Source organism: Pan troglodytes, chromosome 21 (genome assembly GCF_028858775.2).
Source record: "Pan troglodytes isolate AG18354 chromosome 21, NHGRI_mPanTro3-v2.0_pri, whole genome shotgun sequence".
NCBI lineage: Eukaryota > Metazoa > Chordata > Mammalia > Primates > Hominidae > Pan > Pan troglodytes.
In genome coordinates this window covers 57,757,149-57,781,718 of record NC_072419.2, presented here as the reverse complement: position 1 = coordinate 57,781,718, position 24,570 = coordinate 57,757,149, and the positions used below count along the sequence as shown (strand labels likewise).

Genomic DNA, 24,570 nt, shown 5'->3' with positions numbered 1-24,570 from the left:
GATGCTTGCACGGAGTTTCTGCAAGCTGCATTCCCCAGTTGCCGTCTCTTGGGGATCCCCTGCTTCTCCCAGAGCGCAGGCCTCTGCAGATAGTAGATACCTTGTTTCCTAATATCAGGTCAGTGTCCTGAGTGAGAAACTCCGGGAGAAATGTTTCTGAAGGATGCTTTCCCCTTGTGTTCTGGTCTTCGGGTAAACACTTGGCAGCAGGGAGCACTGCGCATGCCTCACTTTTCCCTCGCCATCTCCATGAGCTGCCAGGCTGCTGTGCTTTCAATTCAATCTCAGGATTGTAAACTTCATTTTTCCAGCCCAAGTTAGTCTGCTCTTCTGACTTTCAGTGTAATTGGCCTGGTATAATATGTCTCTTTCATGGTGAGACACATTCCTGCAGACTGGCTCAAATGATAGTGAGCTTAGGCAGACTCCAAACGTAGGGATTCTGTTCCAGACATGAATGAGCCTCCTTTCTCAGAGTCGCTGGAGAATGAATCACTCGGCAATATGTGGATCCACATAGGAACCTGAGAATCAATCTATTCATTTATTTATTCAGCAAATATTTATTGAACATCTACTGTATGCCAAATACTGTTGGAGGTGCTGAGGCATGGTGATGGACAGGCTTACATTCTAGTGGGGCGGGGGGTGGGAACAGGCAATAAGCAAACACATAAAGTAACACTTAGCACAGTCAGGAAGGAAATAAACAGGAAGATGTGGTGGAGTGATGCTAGAGGAGCTCTCTTTCTGCCAGGCTACCCAGGGAGGGCCCTGCATTTAGGCTGAGACCCGAAGGATCAGGAGGAACCAGCTGTGGGAAGACCCAGGGGAAGAATGTTCTAGGCCAAGGGCATAGCATATGCAAAGGCCCTGTGGCAGAAACGTGGCCTGTTCCAGAAGTAGCAAGGAGGCCCCTGTGGCTGGACCGGAGTTGGGGAGATGAAGCTGGTGATGTGGGCGGGGGTCTGATCATGCAGAGTTTTGTCGGCTGCGATGGGCAGTTTGGATCTTCTTCTTCTTCTTCTTCTTCTTCTTCTTCTTCTTTTTTTTTTTTTTTTTGAGGCAGTGTCTCGCTCTGTCACCCAGGCTGGAGTGCAGTGGCACGATCTTGGCTCACTGCAATCTCTGCCTCCTGGGTTCAAGCGATTCTCATGTCTCAGTCTCCTGAGTAGCTGGGACTACAGGTGCACGCCACCACGCTCGGGTCATTTTTGTATTTGTAGTAGAGACGGGGTTTCACCGTGTTGGCCAGGCTGGTCTTGAGCTCCTGGCCTCAAAGAATCCACCCTCCTTGGCCTGGATCTTATTCTAAATGTACCTGAAGATCATTACATGTTAGCACTGAAAGACAACCTTCAAGATGATTTCTTCCAAGAACTGAGACCAGAAAAGAGGCCCTTAATTGCCACAAGTCACCCAGCCATAGATGAAAAAATATGAATGAAAGTTAATATTGATTGCTTGTGACATGCTTTATACACAGCCCGCTTGTTCCTGCCAACAGCCTAGTGAGGTGTGCAGGGTCAGGAGCCCCATTTACAGATGATGAAACTGAGGCCTGGAGATATAAAGTAACTTTCCTGCCATGACACATTAAGTGCCAATGCCAGGATGTAAACCTAGATGGTTGGACTCCAGGGCTCAGACTCTTGATCTCAGTGTTACACTGGTTCTACGCAAGAGGAATATAGACAGAAGACGTGAAAAGCACTTGTATGGCTTCTTAAAAAAAATAATCAACAAGAAAAAGCCCAACTTCAAAGATCAACTCGAAGAAGGCTTGCATATTTTAATCCCATACTTCCAGACCCAGCTCCTACATGATGGTGGGGACGGGAATGTTGGTAGGGAGCCCGTGGCTGGGTTGACATCTCTGTCCAGGGGACCAGAAGCTGGAAGCTGAGAGTGGAGAGGGGCAGCTGAGAGCAGAGAAGGGAAGGTTCATGCCTCCAGCCCCCAAAGGAAGGGACAAAATGATCCAGGTTTTTTATTTAAAGATCCCATGGGGGACCGTGAGTAGAGGGGGCTGGGGTGCAGTGTTTGGTCCTGAGTCCTGTTAGGCTAATGTGCCTTGTCTCTGATCTCTCCACACTGGTTTCTAGGGCTTCCTCAGTGTTTCAAATGTGGACATGGTAATTGGAAACAAATCTAGCATGTTTCGGGCCATCAAGTCTCTCTTGAGTGAGCGTGCTTGCTATGCGGTAGATATGTCTGTTTTTAATTTTCAGTGATGTGAGAAATATAGAATGACTTGATTCTTAATTTAGAACACTGAGAGAGCCTGACTTGTTTGGTTTTCAAGCCTGTCCAGAATGTCTAATTCTTTTTATGGTTCCCTGTGTAATTTCAAAATGTGCCACTATCAGCAGGGCGGCTGATCACAGTGGCCTCCTGCAGGACTGAAGACACATCCAGCCAGTGGGATCCCAGCTGGGTCAGAAAGCAGGCGCAGGGCTCCTTCTTCATCATACCTGGAGATGCTGTCACCTCTGTTCGGAACAGGGCAGCCCAGGTACCAGTTGTCCAACCAGCTGAGTCGTGCCCACACCGAGCAGGACAAGGCTCTGTGACACAATGGTCGCTGTGGGCCGGGAGGAGAATTGCCCAAGCTGGAGAGAAGCCGGTGTGGGCGTATAACAGCTCTTTGTCATGGGAGAGGCGTAGGTCTGGAGAGACTGCAGCTGCTCCGGCCCCTCCCATGATGTCACGGACTCTTCCTTCTAGCCTTGCTCGCTCGTTGGACACCTGTGTGGTGCTCTAGGCATTGAGGCTGCACCATGAACAGGAAAGATGGGGTGCTGCCCCCACGGGACTGACATTCTAGTGGGGAGGCAGCAAAGAGCAAATAACTATCACATGTGGGGTCAGGTGGAGGGAAGCATCAGGTGGATGATGCAACTTAAGGCAGGGTGTGTGGAGGGACAGTGGGAAGGGCGTGGGGTGTCACATTGGGGTGTGGCTGTCTGGGAAGGCTTCTCTGATGAGAGATCACCTGAGGACAGGTTCCAATGAAGAGTGGGGTGAGCCCTGCAGGTCATGGAGGGAGAGCATTTCAAGCTGAGGGCATGATAAGTGTTGGGATGCAGGGACGGGCACTTGCCTGGTGGGTGTCTGGCTCTCTTGAGGGTGACAAGGCCAGTGTGGCTGTCATGGGGGGCAGCAGGGAGGGAAGAAGGGTGGGTGGGAGATGGAGAAGCAGGGCCAGATCATATGGGATCTTCTGAGTCATGGTAAGGACTCGGGCTTTTTGATGCAAGGAAGATGTTTGCTGTTGGGGCGATTTTAGCAGAGGTGGCAAAAGCTCTAACTTACCATTTTAAGGATCTTTCTAGCTGGACTGCTATGTGAAGAAGACTGTGTGTAGGTGGAGGGAGAGGGGTGGGTAAGGAGACTGGGCCCCTCTTTGATCAGGGCACTAGAGTGGAAGTGATGGAGAGTCACAGGTGGCAAATTTGAGTGGGATTTAAGGAATGGAATTGACAGGGCTTTGAGATGGATCTAATATGGGATGGAGGCAGAGAGAGTTACCAAGAATTAGGGTTGTTATTGAAGTGATTAACACACAGTCATGGCTTGTTGGAATGGGTGAGAGTCAAGTCATGGGCGAAGTGTGCCTGGTCTGCTTGTGTGTGTGTCTGTGTGTGTGTGTGTGTGTGGTGGGGGGGGGGTGGAAGGTGGGGTTAGGATGGCAGGTACGTGCTGCAACTTTTGCACCCCAAAATAGATACTGAATTGGGATCCATGTGTGTTTGTAAAAATTTTCTCCCCACGTGCTGCATGGCCATGGGGAATTGCAGTCCTCTTCCCCGGCACCCTCCCGCTCGGCCTTCTCCCCCACCCTGGGCTTTTTCTTTCTTTCAGAGTGAAATCTTTGAGGATGAAAGCAATTTCCTAATATTTCAAATTCAACAAAAATGCTACTTAACATCGTTAATGTTTTATTTTAGTAAAATTCAAAACAGTTTGTTTGGCCCGTTGCCATTTTGAAAATCAGTCTCACATTTTGGATTGGAATCGTCCAACTGAGAGTATTTAAAAAGCCCTGAGCAGAGTTGATAGCAGAGTCGTTTTCAGAGACGTGCCACTTGCAAGGGTTCTTATTGCAGTGTTTGTAATGGGGGAAAGTTGGGAACCATCTAAATGCGCACCTGGCTGCAGGGATCCACAGGCAGAACGGGCACGCAAGGGCTGGGGCTGGGGTGCGGGAAGAGAGGCACCAGGGGGCCAAATGTAGAGTGGGGCTCACTCTCAGGAGCCCACCTTGCATTTGCTGGACTTTTAGAGTGAATGCCCCCTCAGATCGTGTGTCCTGGGGACCTCACTGGCCTTGGGCTAGTCTGAACCCTGGGATATGCCATGTAGTTCTTTGAGATTCTCATAAAGCAATATTCAATGACAAGAGGACATGACCATCTTAGTCAATGAAGACAGTACATAAACTCGAATGCCAATATGTTGATCTGTGTGCCTGGAAGAAAAGTCTGAACGCATAGATAACTTCAGTTAGGGGGATAAGCTTTAGTGATCTCTTGTACAGAATGGTGACTATAGTAAATAATCATTGTCTATATTTCAAAAGTGTTAAGAGTAGATCTGAAATGTTTTTACCACCGAACAATAAGTATGTGAGGTGATGGATGTGTTAATTAGCTTGATTTAATCATTCCACAATGTAAACACATATTAAAGCATCACACATTGTACCCCATAAATGTATAAAATTGTTATTTGTCAATTAAGAGGAAAAATAAAATGAATAATAAAACAGTTTGGAATGAAAGAAAAGTTTGGAAGGATGTACACTCAAATGCTTACTTATTTTCAAGGGGTATTCTTTTTGTAATTTATCTTGTCTATTTTTTCCTGCAATGAGTGAACTCTTAGTACTTTATACCAAAAAAAAAAAAAAAGGAACAGCAAGAATCAACAGATATTGATGCCTTTTTATCTTTGTATCAGGACAGTTAAGTTGCCACTAAAAATAGGCAGATCTTGAATTTGGTGGCAGGCAGGGGTGAGTCTGAATAGCTTTCTCTTTGACGCTGAGGGTCTTTGACATGTGGAGGCCATGTTTGTGTGTCTCTGGGTTCTTATTGCTGAGCTGGTGGGGTGGATTTGCCTGTCTTAAAATGCATAGGCCAGACTTGGGGGGCTGGGGGTGGGGGGATTTTGCCTTTTTCTGAATCAGGAATCAGCCATACAACAGAAGAAACAAACAGGGCCAATGGAGGCTGTTGCCACCTGATCACTTATGACCTGTAGGATAGTGAGCAAGTTAGTTAACCTGGTTGAGCCTCACCGTTCTCATCTAAAAATGGGATAACACTGCTCTTCTCTGAGCATTGTTATGGAGATTACATTAGCTATGTTTGCAAGCGATCCCAATACACTGTATAGAAAGGTCGTCACCTATGGAGGGTGCAAAGTTTTCCTTGTGATGAGGTTGGATAGCGTCATTTATATAGCTAACCGTGGCGGGATGTCTAAATCACGCATCATTCCTCAGATCCGGTTTTTCAAGTAGCTGAGCTGACAAGGGGACAGAGTGGATTATTAATAGAATGATGCCCCCAAGCCTGCAGTTGGCTTCTTGGGTCCCTTTGATGGGAAGGTTGGTGGATGGAAGTCGCACCAAGCTGCAGCCTGGGCCCCCACCCCCGCAGACGCCACAGACACTCCCCTCCCGTGCATTCAGCCCTTCATGGTGTGCACTAGAAGCACTGCTTCTTCCTGGAACCTTTTCAACTGCCTGGGAAATTACAAGAAGCAGAAAACTTTCGCTCTCACCTTGGCTGCAGGAAGTGGCGTTTCCTTTGCTCGGGAGGCCAGTGACGTGGAGCTCCTGTATTGCAGAATGTGTCTGCTGTGCCTGGAGTGTGATCCGGCTGGTCCAGGCCACCGAGAAGACCTCACCTTTGGAGAAGCCTGAAAAGGCCGCCCCAAAGCCTCCTGACCGAGGTCTCCCGAAAATGGGGATGGTGGGGAGTTTGGAACCCGAAGGGTAGATCATGTCATCTCAAAACATCAAGTTCTATTTGCAAAACCCAAATCACTGAGTTTTTGGAGAAGCAAATAAATGGCTATCTGTTCTTCTCATCAAACCTCCAGGGACCTGGCGAGGAAGGCTCTTCCAGAGTGAGGCAGCTGAGCAGTTGGGATTCTGGGCACATTCTGTACCTTTTGTAGGAGGGGAGGATGGAGGGTGGACGGGAGGCATTCCTTTCATGAAAGATGGTGAGGGCTCTTCACCTGGCCCCTCTTTCCTCTGACACTCCAAGCCGGCAACTGTTGAGCCAGCCCACTGAGAAGACTGGAATTAGTGCCTGGGCTTTCCCATATGGGAGGCCTTCACGTTGGTTCTCACTTTGTTCACATTCATTCTTCACCCTTCCATTCAGTTCTGTAATATCACCTCCCTGTTTCGATTTGCGTCATCCTCTGATGACAAGGAAAGTTCTCGTTTCATGGGTACCTACCGTGTGCTGTGCTTTGGTGCCCAACAAAGGTCACCTTATTTCGCCTTTCAGAAGAGGCCTGTAGGGTGGGGGGTGATGTCCCCCTTTTATCTGAGCATATGGAAACTCAGGGGTGGAGCGATTGCTCACAGTCACACAGCCATCAAGAAGCAGAGCTGGCATCGAAATTCAGATATGTCTGACCCAAAGTGAAAAACTTCGTGCTTTCAGCTATACCACACTGCTTTCTGGTGTTACCCGGGGAGGCAGGGAAGGGACCCTCACCAGTGCCAGGTGGATTCTATCTGCTCACATTGTATGAGCCAGCCCAGCTCAACCCAGAGGCTGCTCTTCAACTCAGAGAGGCCATTCTTGGCTTTCCTAAAGAGGTTTTTCTCTCAAGGAACTACCGTTTTTGTTTGTTTAGGTTGCTGTTTGTTTCTCTCCCTCCGTCTCCCTCTGTGCCCCTTCTTTTCTCCCTCCTTCCTGCCCCACTCTCTCTCCTGTGCGGCAGGAAGCACATTCTATTTTTTATTTTATTTTTTTTGAGACTGAGTCTTGCTTTGTGACCCAGGCTGGAGTGCAGTGGTGCAATATCGGCTCACTGCCACCTCCAACCCCCAGGTTCAAGTGATTCTCCTGCCTTGGTCTCCTGAGTAGCTGGGATTACAGGCGCGTGCCACCACACCTGGCTAATTTTTGTATTTTTCACAGAGACGGGGTTTCACCATGTTGCCCAGGCTGGTCTTGAACTCCTGACGTCAAGTGATCTGCCCGCCTCAGCTTCCCAAAGTGCTGGGATTACAGGCACGAGCCACCGCGCCTGGCCCCAGGAAGCACATTCTTGATGTTGCACCTTAGCACTTGCTTATTTTCCCTTTGAGGACCTGCCCTTTCTGACCTGTAGTCAGAGAGCAGAGTGGAATCCACCAAGCGCTGAAGACAGAGAGAGGGTGGCAGGGAAGCGGGTGGGTTCGGAGCCTGAGAGGCTGGAGTTTGGAGCCTGGCTCTGCCCTATGCTCACTGTGTTGACTGGGACAAGTTGCCAGACCTTAGCAGCCTCAGTTTCCTCACCTGTAAAATGTGGGTAGCAGTGAGCCCATCTTACATGGAATTGTTGTGAGATGTGTAAAACGTCAAGTGTGGTGTGTGGCATGAGGGAAGCAGATGCTTTCACTGCTGCATTACTGTTTTTTGTTGGTTTATTTGTTTGAGACAGGGTCACGCTCTGCTACCCAGGCTGGAGTGCAGTGGCACGATTGTGGCTCACTGTAGCCTCAACCTCCTGGGCTCAACTGATCCTCTCGCTTCAGCCCCACAAAGCAGCTGAGACTACGGACGTGTGACACTATGCCTGGCTAATTTTTGCATTTTTTTGGTGGAGACGGGTCAGGCCATGTTGTCCACGCTTGTCTTGAGCTTCTGGGCTCGAGAGATCCACCCACCTTGGCCTCCCAATATGCTGGGATTACAGGCGTGAGCCACCATGCCCGGCGCTGCATTACTGTTGATGGTGACAGATTGTTCAACAAATGTTCATTGACCATGCTAACAAAATAGCAAGGTCCCTACTGCTGTGAAACTCACGTTCAGGCAGGAGAGGTGTTCAGCAAATAACTAACTAAACAAGGAAATTTCAGATGTTAATGAAGTAAATATTCCAGTGATGTGCTAGTAAACGCTTAACATCCAATTTTCCAGGGGGAAAAAAAAAGCCCTGATTTATAGCATTTGTCAATTTTTGTGGTGTAAATATTCCCACTACGGCTGGAAACGTACATACCAAAGTGGTGTCAACTGGCTCTTAAAATTCCTATAGGTTTAACGATTGGTTCTTGTAATGCCTAAAGAGCTGGCTTTAGCACTGAATGCATCTAATCTGGTTCAGGAAAAACCTGAAGATCTGAAACCCAAATGTGCTAGTGGAAGAGTATTCTAGGTGGAGAAAATGGCTTGTGCAAAGGCCCTGAGGTCAGAAAGACCTTGGTGTGTTCAGGGAACAGGAGGATGGCTGGTGTTGGCAGGAGCCTAGTGGGGTGGTGGAGGAGAAGGCAGAGGCTGGGCTGTGGGAAGTTTCTTAGACTATCACATGGAGTTTGGATTTTAATCTAAGTCCACAGGAAGTCTTTGAAGGGTTGTAGGCAGGGGAGTATCTGGATCTGATTTGCATTTTTAAAAGATCATCGAGCTGTTCTGTGAAAGACCAGCCAGAGGTAAGTTGGGCAATCAGTGCTGGTCACTCTAATGAGGGTTGATGGTGGCTTGGGCAGGTGTGCCAAAAAGAGAGGGGATGGAAATGGCTGGATTCACGTGGAGCTGTAGGGACACGATAGATTTTATTTCCAGGTGTTCCCTGCCTGTTTACCTTGAGTACACCCAGCAGGCGATTTCTGCTCTTCTTTCATTGAGGAGGAAACAGCTCCACATCATCAGGGCTCACTCTCCATCCTACCTTTCTTCTTGATACCAACTCTTGATAAATCCAGGAGAGGAGATGAGGAAATATATTTGTCTTGGGCTCAAATGCAAAGCAAAAACAACAAAAACAAAATCTCTTCTCAATGCTGCCCTTCTTTTGATTTTCGTCACTGAGTACAGTAGCTGTTCTTCAGATAAGAGGCTTCTGACTTGGATTTCCATCTTGGCCCAAGGCCGCCTCTCAGGTGTGTGTCAGACACTTATGTAAGTGTCTGGCAGGTTATGAAAAAAGGTGATCATCTAGCACAGTTCCACTCCCAGCCTCTCTCTTTGTATGGCTTTTAGAAGGGGACATGAGCATGCCATCTTTCTAGACCGGCATTGTTCAATAGGACTTTCTGTGATGATGGAAACGTTCTGTGTCTGTGCTGTTTGTTCATTGTGGCTGCCACTAGCCACATGTGGCTTCTGAGCACTGAAATGTGGCTAGTGTACCTGAAAAACTGAATTTTCAATTTTACTTAATTTTAATTAATATATACATGTGGTTAGTGGCTCTTGCATTAGATTGCACAATTCTAGACCATATGTAATCATTCATCACCCTGCAACTTTGCCTTTTGGCAGGTGACTGGAGATCCTACCAAAGGATCTGCAGAGAAGAGTGGGGTCTTCGTGAGTTGTCACTTGTAGTCCCACTCAATTAGTGGAGAAAGGGATAGAGGCACAGAAAGATTAAATGATTTGTCTAGTGTTTCTCCACTCAATGACAAGACAGGAACACATCATCAAACTCTAGATCAATGTCCTTTTGTCTCTTGTTATTTTATATATATATACACACACACACATATGTATATATATATGTGTATATATATATTTTTTAAATATTTCACAGGTTTCTAAGAATCTATCCTTCCTATAACATGGCATATAAAGTCAAAGTCCTCTTTGATCACCTTCTCAATCTTGAGCTTCTTCTCCATTCACAGAGGTGATGATGTGGTCAGTTTGGAGCACATCCTTTCACACCTTTTTCTATTATAACTGGATGGATGGAAAACATTCTGCATTTTTTTAAGTTGTATCATGCTGTATGTATTTTTCTACACATTGCTTTTGTTTTTCAACAGTGTGTCCTAGATCTTTCTGGGTCAGTTCATAGACTTCTACCTTACTATTTTTTAAAGTGCTTCTTAGTGTATCATAGCCTAGGCATGTCCTATTAGTAGTCAGGCTATTGATGTAACTCATTGTTCATTATTCTGTTTGTTTTTGTAAACATTTTTGTACGTGTCTCCTGCATATACAGTGTTTCTCCAGGCTGCGTATGGAGAGGTGGAATTACTGGGTCAAAGAGTGTTTATTTATGTAGTTTTACTAAAGCTGTTGCTCTGATACTCTTTAAAATAATTATACCAGTCTATATTGCTCTTACCTGCATAAAATTGCCTGTCCCCCCCACAATCTCCAAAATACTTGATATTATCAAATATCTACATGTGTGCCAATCTAACAGGTGAAAAGTGGTATCTCATGGCTGTCTAATTTGCATGTTTGTTTAGAAGTCAAACTGGTCATTTGTTTTCTCTGAATTTCCTGTTCAAATATCTTACTCACTTTTTTTCTGTTGGATAGCCTTATTAATTCACTCATCAAATATGTACTAGAATGCCTACTATGTGCCAAGCATTACTCTAGGTGCTAGAGATTTTGTGGCAAATTAACTAGACAAACATCTCTGCTCTCAGAGAGGTGACAGTTTAGTTCTGGGAGAAAGACTTAGGCAAAAGGAATCAAGAAAATGTATAGTGTGTTGGACTGGATAAAAAGTAGGAGAGAGAGATAGGGAAAGCCATTGGGATTAGGATTCAATTCTAAATAGATGGCCAGGGAATCTTTTACTTACTCACTATAGGCATTCTTCATATATTCTATGTGCTAATCTTTTATCTGTTATATGTTGCACATATTTTCTTTCAGTCTTTATCTTTTGACTTAGACTATGGCATTTTTGTCACACTCTTTTTTAAAGTTACACAATCAAACTTTGTTCATTGGAATATAGTCATATAAGAAGTGACAGTTCTACATGGACACAGGAAGGGGAACATCACACACTGGGGCCTGTTGTGGGGTGGGGGGAGGGGGGAGGGATAGCATTAGGAGATATACCTAATGTTAAATGACGAGTTAATGGGTGCAGCACACCAACATGGCACATGTATACATATGTAACTAACCTGCACGTTGTGCACATGTACCCTAAAACTTAAAGTATATTAAAAAAAAAAGAAGTGACAGTTCTTTCTTCTGATCTTCTCAGGCAATCACTATCAAGAGCTCTATGTTTGTCCTTTCAGTTTATTTGCAGTTAATTTCAGTTATCCTCACTACTATGCAACACTCCTTCCACCCTCAGTCATCAATTAAGCACAGTTTCTGGCTGTTTCTCCATAAATGCAGTTCTGACTTACTGTATTCTTTCTAGTGGCTGCCTAATATTCAGTGTTAGAGGGGATCCCTGTAATTTATCCAAGCGTTACCCTCTGGCTGGACATCAAGGTTGTTTCCAGTTCTCCATTCTTCCAGATGCTGCAGAAATCCCATACTCTCTCTGCTGCCCATGAGCTCTCTGGTCTTTTTTTGTTTATTGGATTAGAGCCACCACACCCCGCATCTTAATGATTTTGTTTTCTCCCCCACCAGCTCCATGGCTACATGGAAAACAAGCCTCTGGGACTTCAGATCTTCATTGGGACAGCTGATGAGCGGATCCTTAAGCCGCACGCCTTCTACCAGGTGCACCGAATCACAGGGAAAACTGTCACCACCACCAGCTATGAGAAGATAGTGGGCAACACCAAAGTCCTGGAGATCCCCTTGGAGCCCAAAAACAACATGAGGGCAACGTAAGGGCTGGGAGCTGAGGGCGGCGGGTCTTCATGGAGAAGCGAGCAGGGGGCAGGTGGCAGGGATTTGGGAGAGGGGACTCTACGGAACTGATGGAAGCAGCTGTTGATGGCAGTTCTCAGTCCATGATCCATCGACCCGTTGTGATTTCTGTTTTAAATGTTTCCATTTTAAAAGCATAATATGTAGGCCAGGCGTGGTGGCTCGCGCCTGTAATCCTAGCGCTTTGGAAGGCTGAGGCGGGTGGATCACTTGAGATCAGGAATTCAAGACCAGCCTGGTCAGCATGGTGAAACCCCATCTCTATTAAACGTACAAAAATTAGCTGGGTATGGTGGCGGGCGCCTGTAATCCCAGATACTCTGGAGGCTGAGGCAGGAGAATTGCTTGAACTTGATGCGGGCAGGTTGCTGTGAGCCGAGATCGCACTACTGCACTCCAGCCTGGGTGACAGAGTGAGACTCTGTCTCAAAAAAATAAATAAATAAATAAATAAATAAAGTATAATATGTCAGTATTTTCATGTGCCTCAGGAGGAAGAACTCGTGAATCTTTGTGTTATGTTGCATGGGATCAGGTTAAATTTACTTATATTTAAAAAATTAATTTGACCTAGAGAGATCATTAAGTAATGATGCAGAGAGGCCCAAATTCACAAAGCTAATATGCCTATGGCTAAAATCTGGGAACCACTGCACACGTTTTGGGGTTAAAAAAAACCTTTGGATGGGAAAATAAATTCAAACTTACAGAAATACTGCCAGAAGTGTACAAAGAACTCCTGAATCCTGCCCCCTCGGCTTTCCCAGGCGTTAACATGCTTCACCTGTGCTCCAGCACTTTCTTTCCCACTTCTCCATTTTTTCCTGAACTGTTTGAGAGGTAGTTGCAGACTTTATGCCCTTTTACTTTTAAATACTTCAGGATGCATTTCCTAAGAGCAAGGATGCTCTCATACACAATCACAGTACATTTATTCAATTCAAGAGATTTCACGTTGATTCACTACTCTTATCTATTGAATAGTCCACAATCAATAGTCCCCAGTTACATAGAGTTTTTCAGATGTTTTTGAGAGTAGAAGAGTTTGCATGAAAAATCTCCCTAGACAAGTAATTTTCACTGGGGAATTTCTCTAATTGCTTTTGTTAAGTATTTTTTACCCCCATCTTGGTGTACATTCCTGGCTGAAATGCTTATGTGAGTGTATTGCAGTTTCCCCCAGTGACTGGCTGTAGAATTATTTTGGCTGCCTAAGGCAGCTTTGGGGGTGATCTTTCCTGCTCCTGAAGGTAGTTGGTGACAATGGGGTTCTTAACATCCTGGCAGCATCGACTGTGCGGGGATCTTGAAGCTTAGAAACGCCGACATTGAGCTGCGGAAAGGCGAGACGGACATTGGAAGAAAGAACACGCGGGTGAGGCTGGTTTTCCGAGTTCACATCCCAGAGTCCAGTGGCAGAATCGTCTCTTTACAGACTGCATCTAACCCCATCGAGTGCTGTAAGTTGGGCCCTGGGGCCCGGTCTTTCTTCAGAAAGCGTAGGGCACGTGGGCTTCCCCCGGGAGCAGTGTATTATGGGCGAGGTACCCGGGGTGGCCTGCGGGAATGTGTGGGACCCACAGGGTTACACTGGCCCAAGATGACCAGAGGGGACAGAGACAGAGCACATTGCAGTGTTCTCTTGCTGCTTCTATTGACTTCTGGAGGGTTTTGTGGCCTCATAGGAAATTTAAAAATAATAGGGCCAATAAGTAGCCTAAAGCTTCATTCAGAAGACTTGAAATGTGTAAATATCATTCTGGTCTTAAAGGATAGATGCATTTGGAGTGAGTTTGCTGTACATGGTGCCCTTTTTTCTTTTCCTTCTTTATCCTTTCAATAACAATAACAAACCACAGCAGCTCTCACTCATTGAGCTTTGACTCTGCTGGTCACAGTGTTAAGTGCTCAGCATGAGTATTCACAGCAGTCCCGGGCACTAGCTGGTGTCAGTGTGCCCACAGTGTTAAGTGCTCAGCATGAATATTCACAGCAATCCCGGGCACTAGCTGGTGTCAGTGTGCCCATTTCACAGATAAGAAGGTGGAGTCACAAGGGGGTAAATTGTGCACACAACCAAAGAGTGGCAGGGTTGGGATTGGAACTGGGGCTTTTGCACGTGGGAGCCATGCCCTGTCCCCCACCCATGCCCTGTCCCCCACCCTGTGTCCGCACCCATCTCTGCATGTTGACTGAGGTCTGTTTTGTATCCTGCACTATGCCAGGGGTTGGGGATCCATAGATGAGCAGGATACTTTCTCTGGCCTTAATGAGCTTACGGTCTGGAGAGGATAAGGACAGTCAGACAGATGGTTGTATCATTGCAGAAGATTTTCGGAGTCTGATACGAAGTGACCAGATCTGCCATTTGGAAGGACACTGAGCAGAAACCTGGCACATTTCTACCAGGTTTCAAAACAAGAAGTAGCTTTGAGCTCATTCTTACGTACTTTATACCTAAGTTTAAAGTCTACCTATACGTTAACACAGTTTTGTAGTTAATCTCTGCAATTAGATGTGACAACACTTATTATCTGCTCAGTGTTTGAAAGTTTAGAAGTTATTTTAGAAAGCATAAAGAAGAGGCAAGGCGCAGTGGCTCACACCTGTAATCCCAGCACTTTGGTGGATCTCTTGAGGTCAGGAGTTCAAGACCAGCCTGGCCAACATGGTGAAACCCCATCTCTACTAAAAATACAAAATTAGCTGGGCGTGGTGGTACGCGCCTGTAATTCCAACTACTTGGGAGGCTGAGGCAGGAGAATCACTTGAATCCGGGAGGTGGAGGTTGTGGTGAGCTGAGATTGCACCACTGCACTCCAGCCTGGGCAACAGAGTGAGACCCTGTCTCAAAAAAAAAAAAAAAAAAAAAAAGAATGAAGAAGAAGAAAATAAGCCTTGTTCCAGAAACAAAAACTGTTTCTATTGTTTTAAAGTCTCTTTCTTCTAAGAATATTTGGTTTCATGCTGTTCTAATCATGTTCCATATTAAATTATGGTTCAGGATTTTTTTTCCTTTTTGCTGGACATTTTACCATAACTAGGTGTCACAATATCAACTTCCTACAGAGGCCAGGGAGGTTGTGAAAATAAATGGGGTAGGTTGGGTGGTAGACGTCAGGGAATAGTGGAGATTGGGGACATTCACTATCTAAATGCGCTGCTGCTACCCAACTGCAGCCAGTATTTCCACGTGGGGATATAGACTCAATGTGATCAAATATTTTGGTTATTTTATTTTATTTTATTAAGAAGGAATCTCACTCTCTGATCCAAGCCGGAGTGCCGTGGCGCGATCTTGGCTCACTGCACCTTCTACCTCCCAGGTTCAAGTGATTCTCCTGCCTCAGCCCTCCAAGTAACTGGGATTACAGGCACCCACTACCATGCCCGGCTAATTGTTTGTATTTTTTAGTAGAGACAGGGTTTCGCCATGTTGGCCAGGCTGGTCTCGAACTCCTGACCTCAGATGATCCACCCACCTCAGCCGCCCAAAGTGCTGGGATCGTAGGCGTGAGCCACCACACCTGGCCTATTTTAAGTTCCAGGTTAGATGTGTAGGACGTGCAGGTTTGTTACACAGGTAAACATGTGCCATGGTGCTTTGCTGCAACCATCAGCTGGCGCTGGAAATCTTCTGGTTTTTAAAAATAAACCAAAAAATATCCTGATTTAAAAAGATAGTAGAAAAATCAAAATGCTCTGCAGTCAGAAAATATCTGCAGATACCTTCTGTTAATCAGAGATAGTCTTAAGACTAACATGCAAAGGGAAAGCGTATTTTCTGCAGAAGAGGTTGGGAAAGCCTAGCCTTCATGGTGAAAAGTCAGGAAGGAGAGAGGATGGTCCTTTCTTTGGGAGAGCAGCCAGAACTTGGTCTTGGTTGGTCTTTGGAAATGAATGAAGAGTTACTCTAATTTCTTTCAGCCTTTTGAGTCAAGACATGGATCAGTCTGAATTGGTGGTGAGCTTGTATTCTGATCTTAGAAGAGAAAGACCCAATAGTAGATACCAAGGGAAAACATGTTGAAAACCCCATTACTAGAAATACTGGAATTCTCCTGCTCAGCTCAGTAGACCCTACTCCTGTCCATCAAATGCTGGTCGTGGTGGCTGCCCCACCAAAGTCTTGGTTTTGAACCTCTCAAGATGTTTTTGGAAGGAAACTTGCAGCGATTTGGGGGATTGTGAGCAGATAAGGTCTCCCCTTTCTGGCAAATGACTCATGTTCCAGGATGGGACTGGGGTTTGTAGCAAGGTGGGGACAGGAACCCCTGATCCTCCCTCTCTTTGGGTTTCTCAAGGCAACTTATCTTATGTCAATCTAAGACTTTGAGGATTATCACTTAACCACATGTACCTCCAGCAAGATCTTCAGGGTGTTAGAAAGCTGTTTGAACATTGAAAATTGTTTTCTTTTCTTTTTAAAAAGGCATTTGCCTGATTCACCTGCCTTCTTTTGACAGAGAAGGAAACTGAGACTTCTTGGTAAGGTGATTCACCTGTTTTTACTTGGTAGGTAGGAAAGCCAGTCTTCAACTTTCTGGTTCTATGAAATCCTTTCTTCTTTTGGTTCCCATAACCCACCCTCTCTTGCAATACCAAGCTGAGCTACCAGTTGGCCACTCTAGTTCTCACTAATAATTTTCTGTCATTTTTATTTACTTCTTTGTTCTGTTTCCCTAGACCAGTGCCTAGTAGGTCCATAAATATTTATTGACTACTTACTGTATAATCCACAGGGAGGTAGTCAGTAAATACATGTTAGCAATTAGTCCGTAACATGCGCTGGCAGAGTATTGTAAAATACATTGTTACTAATGACAGTATACCCTTAGACAGTGTATACTGACTAAGCCAGAGTCTCCAATGACAGGGAGAGTGAGTTGGTGAGAAAAACACTTCGTGGGCTGGTACTTATTTGCAAGGCTAATTTATTTACTTTGGAGATGTCTTTTATGTACTGTCTTAGGGATCAAGGGTAAGTTCTCCGATGCTAGCAGAAACAACATGAACAAACTACCAGAGGCAGCTCTTTGGAAGGTGGAGTGATTTGCTAGGAGTGCAGGTGCCTTATGTTTATTTGCATGCCAGCTGGTCAGAGCTGCAATCTCACTTTTGCACAGACTGGCACTCTTGTGTTTCCAGTCTTCTGTTTCCACTAGGGCTTCAGCATTGCCGAGGAGATCCTTCCAGCTTCCCCCACTGCCCCTTTCCTTATTCTCAGGAAGACTGACCTGACCCTTCTCCAGTCTCCCAGCCTCTGAATGCTGCCCCCACCCCTTCCCACTCCATGTAGATAACCCCACCTCCCACTTCTCTGGAGTATGAAGAGGTCAGAGGGATCACCCCCGTCTTCCCCAACAACAAGCCTACCCATGATAGACAGCAGCTGCAAGGGCCTGCCCTCCCTTCTCCACTTGGCACGGAGCAGTTCCCCTCTCCTCCTGCTCAGCCTCATTCCCGCCTGAGCCCAGCCTCCTCGGTGTTGTCAGCTTCAACTCCACTTTCCCTGCAGGGGTAGAGCTGGCGCCTGCTTCCCTCTTATGTTAGTTTCCTAGGCTGTCATAATCAATTACTGCAAACCAGGTGGCTTGAAACAACAGAAATGTGTTCTCTCACTGTTCTGGAGGCTAGAAGTCTGAAATCAAGGTGTCAGCAGGGTTGGTTCCTGCTGGAGACTCAGGGGAGAAACCGCCGGTGCCATCCCCGCCAGCTTTTGGTGCCTGCTGGTCTCCCTGGCCTTCCTTGGCTTGTGGCTGCATTGCTCCAGTCTCTGCCTCTGTCTGCACATGGCCTTCTCTGGGTCTCTGTGTGTATCTTTTTCTGTTGCTTACGAGGATGCACTTATTGGGTTTAGACCTAATCCAGGGTGATCTCATCTCCATTCTTACCTTAATTATATATGTGAAGACCCTGGTTCCAAATAAGGTACGTTCTGAGGTTGTGGGTGGATGTGAAGTTTGCAGGGAGGAGGAGTCGGGTAGGGGGTACTATGTGTAACCCACTACACTTCCTCAACTGCATTTGTTGGCTTCCCTTCCTGTCTGCTCCTCGTTTCCCAAATGCATTGGGATCTTTCTCTGACATTTTGGCTTTTGCACACTGTCACCTCTGCCCAGAGCATCTCAGACTTGACCGTATGTCAGAATTACCTGGGAGTTGTATTAAAAAATACTGATGCCCGGCCAAGCTCGGTGGCTTACGTCTATAATCTCAGTGCTTTGAGAGGCTGAGGCCGGACGATCACTTGAGCTCAGGAGTTGGAGACCAGCCTGACCAACATGGTGAAAACCCATCTCTACAAAAACAATTAGTCAGGCATGCTGGTGCATGCCTGTAGTCTCAGCTACTTGGGGGCCTGAGGTGGGCAGATTGCTTGGACCCAGGAGGTTGAGGCTGCAGTGAGCCGAGATTGCACCACTGCACTCCAGCTTGGGTGACAAAGTTAGATGCCGTTTCAGAAAAAAAAAAAATACTGATGTCCTGGTCCCACCCTGGAGACTCTGATTTGGTTGTCAGGATGTGGCCTGGGCATGGAGGCTTTCCGAGGTCTCCCAGTGATTCTGATATGGGGCGGACTTTGAGAGGTGCATATCTGGAGCCCACCCCTCCCCATCCTTCAGTGGCTTGGCTAACCCCTCCTCATCCAAGGCCCCTGTTTAGATGGCTCCTCAAGGAGGAAGCATTCCCTGACCCCACACGGTACGGGGTGCCCCCCTTTGTGCTCTGACAGCCCAGTTTACTTGTCAGTCTCTGTCCTATAAAGACGGAACCAGGCAGTGTTTGCCGGGGCTCAGCACATGGTGACGATCTCCAGGCTGTATTTCCACACTGCCCAGTGGGGAGAAAAAGGCTGCAATGAGACGGGAGATGTCCACAGGCACACACCTGGTCCTGTGAGAACTTAACAGAACCTCTCCAGCCATGTCGCCAGGCAGCTCTGCCCAAGCCACCGTGGCTTTCTCCCTGCCCAGCAGATGGGCCTCTCTGCTCCGTGTATTTCAGAAAACACGTAAAGCAATTTCACACAAAGCCCTGCCAGCTCAGGGCACAGAATGTAAATTTGCTTTGCTCATTTTGCAGGGCTTGGGAGTGGGTATGGGGTGTGGGTTAGAAAGTGGATTTTCTCACATGCTCTTTTCCCTCTCTGCCTCTCTTTGTGACATATATATATATTTTTATGGAGGTATAATTAAGATAAAGTAGATTGCATAGATTGTAGGTGTTCAGTGATTTTTGACAATCGCATATACCCACGTAACCACCACTCAAGACAGAGCACTTTCTTCACTCTTGAACGTTCCCCATGTCCCTTCAGCCAAGGCCGCCTCCTCAAGCCCACACACGGAGGCAGCGCTGTTCTGATTTCTATCACGGTTGATTAATCTTCCCTGTTCTAGAACTTTATAGAATGGAATTAATACAGTGTGTACCCTTCTGGGTCTGGCTGTTTTTGCTCAGCATGTTATTTTTGAGATCTGTCACTGCTATGGTGTTATTCAGTAATGCATTCCTAATTATTGCTGAGCACTACTATTCAATTGCGTGAATATAACAATTGTTTATTTACCATTGATAGAAATTTGGTCTGTTCCCGGGGCTTAGGTTTATGGATAAGGCTGCTATGAACATTCCTACTCAAGTCCTTCTGTGAGCAAATGCTTTCATTTCTCTTGGGTAAATGACCTAGGAAGGGACTTGGTTGTGTATGTTTTTATTTATGTATTTTCAACATCATATTCCACTCTGAACAAGGATGTATGAGAGTTCCAGTTACTCTACATCCTCACCAATATTTGGTATTGTCAGTCTTTTAAATTTTAACCCTTCTAATGAGAGTAAAATGGGATCTCATTGTGGTTTTAATGTGCATTTCCCTAATGACTAATGATTCAGGTGCTTGTTGGCTATCTATGTATCTTCTATTTTTTTATTTTTTTGAGACGGAGTCTCACTCTTGTCCCCCAGGCTGGAGTGCAATGGCATGATCTTGGCTCACTGCAACCTCTGCCTCCCAGCTTCAAGTGATTCTCCTGCCTCAGCCTCTGGAGTAGCTGGGATTACAGGCACCCACCACCATGCCCGGCTAATCTTTGTATTTTTATTTGAGACGGGGTTTCACCATGTTGGCCAGGCTGGTGTCGAACTCCTGACCTCAGGTGATCCACCTGCCTCCACCTCCCAAACTGTTGGGATTACAGGCGTGAGCCACCGTGTCTGGCCTATGTATCTTCTTTGGTCAATTGTCTGTTCAAATATTTGCCCATTTTTAACTGGGTTATTCATATTTTTATTGTTAATATGCATCAGTTCTTTATATATTCTGGACATAAGTCCTTTGTCAGATTTGTGTATATTTTTCCCTATCTGTGGCTTACCTGTTTATTTTCAGGTAATGTCTTGTGTCTTTTTTTTTTTTTTGAGACTAAGTCTCGCTCTTGTTGCTCAGGCTGGAGTGCAATGGTGCAATCTTGGCTCACTGTGACCTCTGCCTCCCGGGTTGAAGCGATTCTCCTGCCTGAGCCTCCCGAGTAGCTGGGATTACAGGCGACTGCCACCATGCCCAGCTAATTCTTGTATTTTTAGTAGAGATGGGGTTTCACCATGTTGACCAGGCTGGTCTTGAACTCCTGACCTCAGGCGATCCGCCCGCCTCGGTCTCCCAAACTGCTGGGATTACAGACGTGAGCCACTGCGCCCAGCCCAGGGAGTGTCTTTTTATGAACATTCATATTTTATTTTGATGAAGCCAAATTTGTCATTTTCTTTTCTTCTGGGATTAGTGCTTTTTGCATTCCTCCAGGAAATCTCTGCCTATCTGAAGGTAGCAAAGACATTCTGTCACATTTTCTTCTGGAAGCTTTTCGGTTCTGGTTTCATGTTTGGGGCTCTGATCCGTGCAGGTTGGTTTTTGTGTATCGTGTGGGGTAGGGTCCAGCTCCATTGTTTTCCCTATGGAAATTCAGCTATTTCTGATGCCTTTTTTTTTCTGAAAGCAAAAGATTAGACAACCTACGACCCCGATGCTTCTTGCACACCTTCCGTTTTATCCCTCACTTTACTCTCCTGGGTCTAGCTGGCGGTTGGGTGCTAATGCAGCATTGCTTCAGGAAACCCTTAGAATTAGGGAGGGAGGCCCGGGCCAGGTGTGGTGGCTCATGCCTGGAATCTCAGCACCTTGGGAGGCTGAAGTGGGCGGATCACTTGAGGTCAGGAGTTCGAGACCAGCCTGGCCAACATGGCGAAACCCCGTCTCTACTAAAAATACAAAAGTTAGCCAGGTGTGGTGGTGCACACCTGTAACCCCAGCTACTCTGGAGGCTGAGGCAGGAGAATCACTTGAACCCGGGAGGCGGAGGTTGCAGTGAGCCGAGATCGCACCACTGCACTTCAGCCTGGGCGACAGAGTGAGACTCCATCTCAAAACAAACAAAAGAATTAGGGAGGCCTGAATGGCATGTTGACTGTGCTTCGCTTTGTGAATCAGAAATGCTCATCTTGTTCAGCTGCTCCTGCCGGAAGCTGAAATGACTCACATCATTATCGTGGGCTTCCCAATATTTATTCTTTCAACTTAAAATACATTTGGCATGTGATATATACTGTTCTGGGCACTAGGGATACAACACTGAACAAAACAAAGTCCCTGCCCTCACAAAGGTTACATTCTAGTGGGGAAGACAGACAGTAAACAAGCAAAGACAGCATTTGAGAGCCAAATGTCATGATGAAAATAACAAGGACCACGGGTTGGTGGCTTGGGAGTGCGGGAACAGCAACATCACCATCTTGGCTAGGCTGGTTAAATATGTGTCTGTCATGCCGATCAGGGAAGGCCCCTGTGAGGATGGAGCTTATTCACCAGGACCTGAGTGATTGGTCCATGGGGAATTATAGCCAGTACAAAGGCCCTGAGGCAGGGATAAGCTCAGGGTCTCCAGGGAGGAGAAAGGTACCCAGGGAGACTGTGTGGAGTGTTATAGGTGGGGTGAGGGGTCGGAGGTGAGGTCTGAGCCCAAGCTGGGGGATTCGGATTTTATTCTAATTAGGATGGGAAGCCATGGGTTCCAAGTAGGAGGTTGACATGATGTGATTTCTATATATATAGTTTTTTGAGATGGATTCTCACTCTGTCACCCAGGCTGGAGTGCAGTGGTGCAATCTTGGCTCGCTGCAGCCTCTGTCTCCCAGGTTCAAGTGATTCTCGTTCCTCAACCTCCTGAGTAGCTGGGACTACAGGAGGCCACCACCAAGCCTGGCTAATTTTTTTTATTTTTAGTAGAGACGGGGTTTCACCATGTTGGCCAGGCTGGTCTCAAACTCCTGACCTCAGGTGATCCACCTGCCTTGGCCTCCCAAAGTGCTGGGATTACAGGCCTGAGCCACCACGCCCAGCTGTGATTTCTATTTTAATATTCATTTAGCACACAGCCTAGCACATAGTAGGTGCTAATCAATACTTTAAGGCAGAATGAAGGAAGAAAGAAGATGAGAGGGACAGGACAGGGAAGAGGTGTAGAGAAATGAAGTTATTAATCACCTGCTGTGTGTCAAGTACGTTCTGTATTGTGACTGAATCAGTATGCGAAGAGGCTGGAAAAACTGTAGCATGGAGAAGTGAGCTTGCCTGCGGCCATCCAGCTAGTGAGGGGCAAGCCAGTGGTAACATTGCATCCCACTGAGCCTCGGGGCATCAAGGCTTAACTACATATTGAGTGATAGATTAATTTGGGCCAGAAACACAAAGGGTGGCATCATCTCATTATAAATCAGAGACCAGCTCAAGGGCCTCCAGGGGGCTGTGGGCACCTGTCCACCCCACTCCTCATCCCCCCACCCCCCGGCACTAGATTGTCACCTTCAAGATCCTGTAGTGGTAAATCTTGGATGAAACCGGAGCACTGGGCAGAGAGCAGGTTGGCCAGGCCTTTGTCAGCCTCTGCTCTCGAAGGCAAGTGACCAAGAAGCCCTATTTCAGAAGTGCCAGAAAGCTGCATGATGGGGAGAAGCAGTTTAGAGTGGCGGTTAGGAATGTGGGCTTTGGAGCAGGTAGCTTGGGTTCAAATCCTGCCTCTGCCACTTACTGGCTGCTTAGTCCTGGGGAGATTACTTAAACACTCTGTGCCTCGCTTTCCCTATCTGTAAAATGGGGAGAATAATAGTACCTCCCTCAGGGTGGCGGTTAAATGCGTGTGTGTCTCACACAGTAAGTGCCAGATGTGATCCCACAGGGTAACTCAAGTGCCTCCTTTGTGGTGGCCCAGTGTGGACGGATCTCATTGTCTTGCCTGCAGCCCTCCCGTAGTTCTGTAAAGCAGGCTTTACATACCTCTGGCTGCCACCCTGTCACTGCAGGAGTCTGAAACGCAGGCAGCAGTAGGCCGGTGTGAGAGTCGAGCAGACAGCCTGCAACATACCCTGCTGCTGGGAAGGAACCCCAATAGTTATCTGGCCCAGTGGGGTGGGCCAGCTGATGAGTGAGTGGAGGAAAGTTGTTTTTTTTGGAGAGCCCAGGATTGGGGTGGCTTCTGTGCTGATTGAAATAGTTACCTACCCGGCCCTTTACTGGGCTAGTTATGAGGGAGCTGGGAAGGCAGAGTGCCCTTCTGAACACCTACGATGTACCCACAGATGCACTGAGGTTAACTCATTTCCATCCTCATCATAACCTCAGAAGGCCCATCTTAAACGTTTGCTCAGTTCATTTGTTCGAAGCATTTGATAATATGCCAGTGATGGAGGCACAGAAAAGCACCCTTGCAGGGTGTGGGCGCCTGCAGGCTGAGGCTCCGAAGGATGAGTGACTTGCTGCAGTCCCACGGCTGGCAAGGCAGGGGCAGAGCTGGGATTAAAGCCATCTTCTTTTCTCTGTCCAGGCTGCCTGGGTTCCTCAGTGATCCAGAGCTCATCAGGTTTTGGACTGATGAGCTCTGGATCACTGAGAATATTCCCACTGGATCTGGGAATATTCTGAAGAGGGTGCCTGTTAGTACATTGGAATGGTAGAGTAATGATCTGATGGGAGGAGAGACAGCAGCTCCTACTCTCCCTGATGTCCTGTGGAGTGGATGAGATAGGAAAGTCTCACAGGAGGGGCCGTGCTGCTGCATTTCTCCATATGAGAAAGCTGAAGCTGAGGCCCCCCCGCACTGAGGCCCACAGCTAGAACTTTGTCACTGACTGTGTGTCTCATGCATTTGCACACATCATACCCTACTCCCTTGCTGTGGACCTTAGTGGCTCCCTCAAAGAGGTGAGCCCCACACTAAGGGAGATTTTGGTTCCCCTCCACTCTCCCACTTCCCAGGGAAGACCCAGGGAACAGCCAGAGTGGAGGCTGAGGGGCCTGTCTGCTGGCCCTGCTCACAGCCTCTCCCGGGAGATGCCTGAGTCGGCAGCACATTCTGGGCCAAGCCAGGCCCAGCCAGACCAGGCTCACGGCCAAGGATGGGGCCTGATACAGAGACAAGAAGGGCTGACAGCAGCTGGAGCGCCGAGGCCAGGGTTGCTCAGTGCTCGGGCCAGAACGATGACCAATGGGAGGAACCTTCTTGCCTGGGCTGGCCGGTGTCTTTCCCACGAAGTCCTCCGTTTCACTGCAGAGGGTCCCATGGGGTAGTGGAATCCCACAGTGTAGGTCCAAATTCTGCCTGTCCATTCGCTGTGAGCTCCCAAGCTTATTCCTTCTCCTCTGGGAGGATCAATGTCTTCTACTCTAAAACGGGAGTGATTCCTG

General features: G+C 47.0%; 1 protein-coding gene across 6 annotated transcripts in view; it reads left to right on the top strand.

Annotated features, from left to right (window-relative positions):
• Positions 1-24,570, top strand: part of NFATC2 (nuclear factor of activated T cells 2) — a 178,586-nt gene that overhangs the window by 76,616 nt on the left and 77,400 nt on the right. For all 6 annotated transcript variants that reach the window (XM_063802591.1, XM_003317015.7, XM_063802592.1 and 3 more), the window contains exons 4-5: positions 11,586-11,788; positions 13,119-13,291. In XM_063802591.1, the coding sequence (XP_063658661.1) occupies positions 11,586-11,788; positions 13,119-13,291 (376 nt within the window). The remainder of the gene's footprint in view (positions 1-11,585; positions 11,789-13,118; positions 13,292-24,570) is intronic.